Source organism: Strongylocentrotus purpuratus, unplaced genomic scaffold (genome assembly GCF_000002235.5).
Source record: "Strongylocentrotus purpuratus isolate Spur 01 unplaced genomic scaffold, Spur_5.0 spur5_scaffold_7, whole genome shotgun sequence".
Classification (NCBI taxonomy): Eukaryota; Metazoa; Echinodermata; class Echinoidea; order Camarodonta; family Strongylocentrotidae; genus Strongylocentrotus; species Strongylocentrotus purpuratus.
The window spans coordinates 35,446,921-35,455,017 of record NW_022145613.1 but is presented as its reverse complement, the minus strand read 5'-3'; the positions used below and the strand labels follow the sequence as shown (position 1 = coordinate 35,455,017).

The 8,097-nt window shown below is 41.2% G+C and overlaps 1 protein-coding gene across 1 annotated transcript; it reads left to right on the top strand.

The window, feature by feature from the left end:
* The first annotated feature begins 904 nt into the window (after positions 1-904).
* On the top strand, positions 905-7,539 carry LOC105440353. Its single transcript, XM_030974765.1, has 4 exons — positions 905-1,324; positions 5,202-5,330; positions 5,697-5,848; positions 6,201-7,539. Exons 2-4 carry the CDS (start codon positions 5,213-5,215, stop codon positions 7,236-7,238), a joined length of 1,308 nt encoding a protein of 435 aa, XP_030830625.1. The 5' UTR covers positions 905-1,324; positions 5,202-5,212; the 3' UTR covers positions 7,239-7,539.
* Positions 7,540-8,097: the final 558 nt, after the last annotated feature.

Sequence of the window (8,097 nt, the reverse complement as noted above, 5' to 3'; positions counted from 1 at the left end):
AAAATCTTCAAGATTATGATGACGATGACAAATTAGGAAAATGATAACAGCTTCTCCATTCTCACCTTTTTTTTTCAGAGCCATCATTCTTATCAACAGATTCAGTAAGGAACATATTAACCCCTCATATAACATCTGACCTTTGGGAAACGCGTTCTTTCAACACGAGTGACAATTTCCGGATCCGGGTCAACTTTACTTCTTTCAACCTCGTCGCCGGGCTTGATTACATCAGTATCGGTGATGGTCTAACAGCGGACCGTACCCATGATGCAGTGTTTACTAATGGCGGACAGTACACGACATTGGCGAAGTTCAGTGGCTCCATCGAGAAGCCAAGTCACGTGACGTCCATCACAAATGCTGTCTGGATAGGTTTTCTCATCAGATCAGCGTCAGCATCCTTTGGACTGGAGATAACAGTGGTCACTCCAACAGGTAGTGAAGAAGAAATGGTGCCTTCTTCATACAAAATTAATGTGATGTAAAAAAAAAATAAAGCCACTGTCACACTAAACAAAAAACTGGATGCATACCATTTTTCTTCTTGCTTCTTCTGAATTTATAACTAACTGCAAGGGTGGAGTAAGAGCCTCCAAACATGAAATGAAAGCAGTTGTTTATATATTTTGAGCACATCCATTTGGCCTACTTTTGCTACAATTACAGAATGAAGCGCGTTTTTTTCTATACAAATAAATTATGTTTCGGGATATCTTAAAAATAGTAGCTCCACAACATTGATGGAGATTTTTTCCATTTGCTACTATTTTATATGATTTATTATTACTCGTCTTGGATTTTTTGTTCAAATACATTTTTTGCTTAATATCAACAAGTTTGTTTCATAACAATTATAAAGACGATGTGAATTATTTCACTCTCAAATCTCAATTTGAGTCCTAGTATAGCCCCATTTTTGAAAATCGACATTTTGTTGTAACTCTTTTTTCTTCTTCTTCAGATGAAGCCTTTTTGGACGCAGCCGAGAGTTCCTTTATTCAATCTCCAGGCTACCCATTAGACTACCCTCTAAACTATTACCAAATATGGTATTTCAAATGTGCCGATGGATTTGTCGTGTCCGTCATCGTTCACCACTTCGATCTTGAGTTCGAAAATGATTATCTTTACATCGGAGACGGTGCAAGAAGATTCTCAAACCACGATGATACCTGGCGTGATCTAACGGGAGATTTGCGTCAGATCAGAGACTATCGAGATTTTACTTCCCTCCAATCCTCGGTACAAATCATATTCACTACCGACTTCGTCACCGTCGAATCCGGATTTCGGATTGAGCTACGGGCAGTGAAACAAGCACGTAAGAACACTGGCGTACTGGTGGGGGGGCTAGGGGGGCGCCAGCCCCCCCTAATAAAATTGAATCATGACTTATTTTCAATTCCATATAGAAGTGATGTATAAATGTTCGTGATATCACATTCTGTTGCAAACTGACACATTCCCAAATGGCCAGGAAGAGCATATGTTTTGTTATAGACACTAAGGGGCCGTGGCCACTAACAGTAACACTAGTAAAAAAAAAATCCTTTCCAGAAGCAACTGTGACAAGCACTGCCGGGCGTTCCATACTTACATCATGTAACACTGCACATGTACCCAGTGGCGGATCTAGCCGGCGGGAAGAGGGGGGGGGGGGCCCAATCCGTGAGAAAATATTAGTTGCGACTCTTTTTTGATGTTGTTGACCCGTCAGCCCCCCCCCCCCTCCGTGGATCCACGCCTGCAGAGGAGCCAGTCGTCGACAAGGGGGGGGGGGGTGGGGGAGGGGGAGCCAAATCTTAATACAAAATTTAGCGCCGACTCAGCCGGCCAGCGAATAAGCGGGGGGGGGGGGAGCGCTTCTTTTTTTTTCTTTTTTTTGATCGAGTATTTGAGGAAAAATTTAGCGCCGAATCAGCCGGTCAGTGAATAATTTTTTTTTTTGGGGGGGGGGGAGGGGCGCTTTTGTTTTTTGTTTTAAAAAAGGTTAACTTTACGTTATTATCCTATTTTTTTAATCTTTTTTTTTTGGGGGGGGGGGGACTGAATTCAGACAAGAACACGATACAACGAATCGTCTTCTTTCTCTGATAATTTAATGAAACGTGAAAGCTCCCGCGCTTCGCGCGGGATGGGCGAATATGAATTCAGACAAGGATTAAGAGTAATAGTTTAATGAAACGTCAGAGTTTCCGCGCTGCGCGCGAGATGGGCGAAAATGAATTCAGACAAGGATTAAGAGTCGGAACCGGTACAATGAATCGTCTTCTTTCTCTAATAATTTAATGAAGTGTCTAAGCTTCCGCGCTTTGCGCGGGATGGGCGAAGATGAATTCAGACAAGGATTAAGAGTAATAATTTATTAAGACGTCAAAGCTTCCGCGCTTCGCGCGAGATGGGCGAAAATGAATTCAGACAAGGATTAAGAGTAATAGTTTAATGAAACGTTAGAGTTTCCGCGCTTCACGCGAGATGGGCGAAAATGAATTCAGACAAGGATTAAGAGTCGGAACCGGTACAATGAATCGTCTTCTTTCTCTAATAATTTAATGAAGTGTCAAAGCTTCTGCGCTTCGCGCGAGATGGGCGAAAATGATTTCAGACAAGGATTAAGAGTCGGAACCGGTACAATGAATCGTCTTCTTTCTCTAATAATTTAATGAAGTGTCTAAGCTTCCGCGATTCGCGCGGGAGGGGGAAAACTAAATTCAGATAATAACACGATACAACGAATCGTCTTCTTTCTCTAATAATTTAATGAAACGTGGAAGCTTCCGCGCTTCGCGCGGGATGGGCGAAAAAGAATTCAGACAAGGATTAAGAGTAATAATTTATTAAGACGTCAAAGCTTCCGCGCTTCGCGCGAGATGGGCGAAAATGAATTCAGACAAGGATTAAGAGTAATAATTTATTGAAACGTTAAAACTACCGCGCTTCGCGCGGTAGGGGGGGGACTGGATCCAAACAAGAATTAAGAGTCGAGAACGGTACAACGGATCGTCTTCTTTCTCTAATAATTTAATGAAGTGTCAAAGTTTCCGCGCTTCGCGCGGGAGGGGGGAGATAGAAAAATAACTTAGTTCCTGGCCCCGGGTTTATAGGGTTAAATTTGTAGACATTTGGATATTGGCTATAATATATTTGTCGGTAATTGGTTGCTCGTTTTGTCGGTAATTGGTGGCCTCTACTCCCCTCCCCACTCCCCCATTGACAAAGATCTAGCGACGCCCCTGATAACGACAGTTTATACACTCGAGAAAATGTTTGCAAATACTACTGATGAAGTACCGGACCACCGTGTTTGTGCATTGTGCGGCATTAATTAAAGCATATACAACGTCTCAAGACGTGACAGATCACTTTTCTCTAACTTCTAACCAATCAGAAGGCCTCGTTTTTTCTCCAAGAAGTGCTGGTGGACATTATGCGCCAAATGTGGTTCTCAAATTGCAAAAGATCCCTACTATTGGAAGGGGTAGGAGAAAGCAATTTTACGTCATATTGCTCCAGGAAGTGCCTGAAAATGCGTCTAATTTGGCTCTAAAATTGCAAATGCTTCTTACTCTGGGAGGGGGCCAGAACCCCCTCCCAGACCCACCCCCGCTTGGTCGCTCCGCTCCCTCGCCGCTAAAGCCCTGTTCTGTCGCTTCATCGTTTTTCATATATTTAACCCCATGCCATTTTATGCCCCCCCCCCCGGTAAGAAATTCCTGGATTCGCCACTGATGCCCATACCCCTTGAGCTTCGGGGGCTCCGCCCCCCTTGACCCCCGCCGGGGCTTTGCCCCTCGACCCCACTTTGCGAAACGTTCAGCGGAGCCTGCATGTTAGAGTGGGGTGCTGCGGATTTTTTTTTTTGTCAGCCCCCCCAAACGTTTTTGCTCATTACGCCACTGCGTAAGAATAAAGTTGAATCCTGAGAACATATGACAGTCATGACGTGCTCATCATAATGATGTAATTTGATGACAGAGATTGTGACCTTTACAGGATGTCATATACTGATAGAGTTTGTAACCATCAACACATTAATGAAGTAAAATTATTACAGAGTTTATGACATTTACATGAAGTCAAATAGTGACAGAGCTAGTAGCCTTCAAATTGTTATTGCCATATTAAGGACTACACAGGCCTCTTGTTGTTTTCATTGGAAAGGGGAATAAGTGAAGACAGATACATGTGTAAGTAGCTTGTCTACGTTTTAGCTTTCGAATAATAAAAACCACTCGCATTCGATGAATATCTAAACTTATCATGCTTAGCAAAAAAAGTATTCGTGAAGTGGTAAAAATGCAACTGTGAGTGTTTGGGTTCAAATCCCAGCTCGAGACTAACGTCCCAGTTTGCAAAGACATTAGGGACTTTTAGATTGAGTGGACGAGAACGCGACGAACGCCGACTAGTGTCAACGTACTTAACTGCCCATGTTGACTACAATTAGAAATCCTTTAGATTGCACTCGACGATATACATGCATGCAGGAAGTAACACTATGAACATCACGGACAAAGGAAGAGGACAAAATATACAGTTTCTCATTCTACCCTCAACAAAAGAACATTCCTTCACTGCTATTATGTAAAAATGTGTAGAACAGGTGAATATGCATGTGACACCTGTTCTACACATTTTTACATAATAGCAGGGAAGGGATGTTTCTTTGTCTACCTGAGGAACTGTATTATGCGCACGCGGCATATTAGTACCTTGAGCATGTAAAGGCGCTATATAAATATCAGTATGTATGTATGTACTAGATTTAGGAAAATCAAGGTTGACGTATTCTCGATCGCCGACTAAGACGACGTAACGCATGCGCATTGCCTTAAAATGACGTCACACGTTGCAGTCAAAGCTGTTGACATGCAAATCTAAAAGTCCCTATTAATCCACATGTACCACACTCCGTCCAGGTGAAAATGGGTAATTTAATAGCAATTGCTGGTGTCGTAACATTTATAGGAACCTGAGGAAGAACAGCACTGGTGCTGATGAGGCTTCCCTGGGTAAATAAAATTACTTAAATTAAAATACAATTAGTATAATCCTAATATTTGCGCTTATCGTTCTATATATCAATTAAAATAGGATCGTACAAGCATGTACCGTTATTTGGTCGAAATCATAAATCTAAATTAAACTTTAATCTACCTTTTTTTAAATAATTTCCTCCTTTCATTAATTACCTCCAGGTAAAACTACAATGCAACGTGTGAGTACCACACCAATTTTTCCATCTACCTCAGGTCGGAGTATGGAGAATGACGTCATTACGTCTGACAGCAGTGCTAAACTTCCCAAAACAACGACGCAAAAGGGTGGTAAGTTAACCAACTATCTTCATAGTGAGTTTTTTAAAAAGGTCAAATCAAGCTGAAAATGATCTTACTGGTGAAATACATTACAGTTTTTTTTTGTCAAGTTTGTATCATTTGCTCCTTCTCCTCCCGAATGAATGGAACTTGTGACTGTATACCTATTTTTTGTTTAAATCATGAAATATTATGCCTACATCATTGTGTTTCTACAAACGAGTATGAGTCTTCGTTCACACGTCTGATCACTTCATGATCACATTTTTGGTCATAAAGATAATTACAGATAAAAGATAGATTTGTTTTCGTTTTGAGAGTGCGCCGAATACTTAAGTTTTACAACTAAATATATTCCCCCTTTTTTATTTCCAGTATATGAGATGCAACAGATGAACAGTTCGACAAATTTCGTTATAATCTTCGGTGTATTTTCCGGGCTACTCTGTGTCATCCTGCTCGTAATACTTCTGCACTGTGTGGTTGTGAAATTTCGACGACGCCACTTAGCACAGCTAGATGGAAGGGTAAGAGGAAGAATAATTCTATTGCTATACGCTCGTCAACCAATTGTATTTGGCATTTTGTCAAACAATTACTAAGCAATACACCAGTAATACATTTTCCTCTCCAAAAAGAAATTGTATGAAGGGCCTCAAACGAGACGTATCATGGTAAATCCTCCCTAACATGCAAAAGAATGATAGCAAATTCACTTGAATGACTATGGACTACCACCGTGTGATATCACATTACACATTATTGTATATAACAAACTGTATTTTACAAACAATGCAATGGCAAAGGTAATGTAAAAATGGAATGTGATCTTTACGCATTGCTTTGACCTTTGTTCTATTGTGTCTACTTGATCTTTAGATATACTGTTCCGTCACAGAATCGGCGCCGGCATTACCCCCTCCCAGATTCACGCGAAGACACACGTCTCTGGCATGTGCATCCCCACCTGCGTGTCACACAGGCTCGTGTGTAGAAGACAATTGCGACAACACCACGGCAACATTCAAGAACAAACATATCATGAAAGGTGAGGTGTTTAGTGAGGCAGGAGACATCCTGAATCAACTTGGTGTGGATTCCACAATGTACGCTGATACCTACGCTTGCGTACCTGACCCCCTTGGTAAGCAGTGCTTTGATGATGGTGGAGAGACTGATAACACCAAGATATCAAAACATCTTGGTGTCGTCATGTCCGCATCACGAAGCGATGGAGATCACAAGGATGCCATCCCCCTTAAACCTCGTGTTAATACAGGCAGGAGATACGGGCAAGAGGAGTCCCAATATGTTTGTTCGACAGCTGATCACAATCGACTCACAAGGGGTGGATTCGTGGAGGGCTCTCATGATGATACATCACCGAAAGGTATCAGAACTAAGAGGAGGTATGACGAAGATTATGTGAATGTTCCAAGTATTAATACCGTCATATGTGATGACAGTTCTTCAAGTACGTCGTCCAGCAGATCAGGGCTTGAAGATAGCGGCTCAAGCAACTCCTCTAATCAACACCCTGGTCGCTGTCCACATAGCAAGAGAGCCTTAAAATCAATTGACTTTAGTGGCCTTCCTAGATCTCAAGTTGCAGGGTCATCCTCTGACTCATCATCTACAATATTGACAGAGGACTCACGATTCCCGAGCTGTAACATTGACGAATTCGGCTACCTCATCCTAAGCACGTCATCACCAAAATGCGGCGGATCTCGACACAACCTTCAATCGGAAAGCCATGACGATGAACTACGTTTTCCTCAGTACAGCAGCAATGGCCATGACGACTGGACAACTTCAGGTCGCCTCCACATGTCTCCTTCTCAACGTTCCAGTCGAGAGTCGTTGTCGAGCTCTTCACCACTTGAGCACACCTACCTTGATAGAGAGATGTCATAATAAACTCCATGAGTTTGAAAAATAGAGTATCTGTATTCGAAAAGAGACGAGACACGTGATCTATAAACGACATTTACAAGTGTGTATGGACCCAGAGATGTTCACCTGTCTTCTCATTACTCTTTTAATTAAAGGCATCGTTTAACAATGTTAAATATGAGATGCACGGCCTTACGTGTTATCTTTGTCTGTGATATGGAGTAATAATGAAGCCCTAACAAAATTTCGCTTCAAAATGATCAAGAAGTGCCTCAAAAATGTAAAAATCTTTGAGTGACCGGTTTTACCATACTCGTTTTCCCCAATAGACTATAGTGTCAAAATTTGTTATTCTAATCATAAATATATTGATAATCAGACAGGCGATCGGCTTGTAAAAGTCATGGGGTTCCTGACTGACCTAAAGGTTCATAATTATCATTGTAGCATGAGCTTAATCCAGGACTTTGTTTCAGAATCTGAGACAAAGTTACCGGATCCCTTTACTGATGAATGAATCACGTTTAGGTATAGTGATAAATGGCTTGTCATTATACAAAATTACGAAACACAAAACGGGTCTACAAAGAAGGGAGCCATTGGTTAGCATAGGGTCTTAAGATATGACATTAAAGACATTAGTAGGCCTATCCTTAGAGCTTTAATCATTTCATGATTACCTAGTGAATATAATTTTACAAAATAATCTCTCTCATCCAATTCATTTACTTTGATTTATATCGTTTTTTGTTTGGATTATAAATGCATGTAGACAAAGCCATTGTAATTATAAACAAAATAAATGGTGTTTGAGTTAAATATCACTTAGTGTTGAAGGTATATCATTAAGATTTCCTTTATGCGACGTACAGTACTAGAT

What these genes read in the sequence shown, in the direction of transcription:
- LOC105440353 (XM_030974765.1), top strand. Translation starts at nt 5,213, where the DNA reads ATGCAACGTGTGAGTACCACACCAATTTTTCCATCTACCTCAGGTCGG. An exon ending in AACAACGACGCAAAAGGGTG is followed by an intron (nt 5,331 to 5,696) that starts GTAAGTTAACCA and finishes TTTTATTTCCAG; the next exon opens with TATATGAGATGCAACAGATG. An exon ending in TAGCACAGCTAGATGGAAGG is followed by an intron (nt 5,849 to 6,200) that starts GTAAGAGGAAGA and finishes CTTGATCTTTAG; the next exon opens with ATATACTGTTCCGTCACAGA.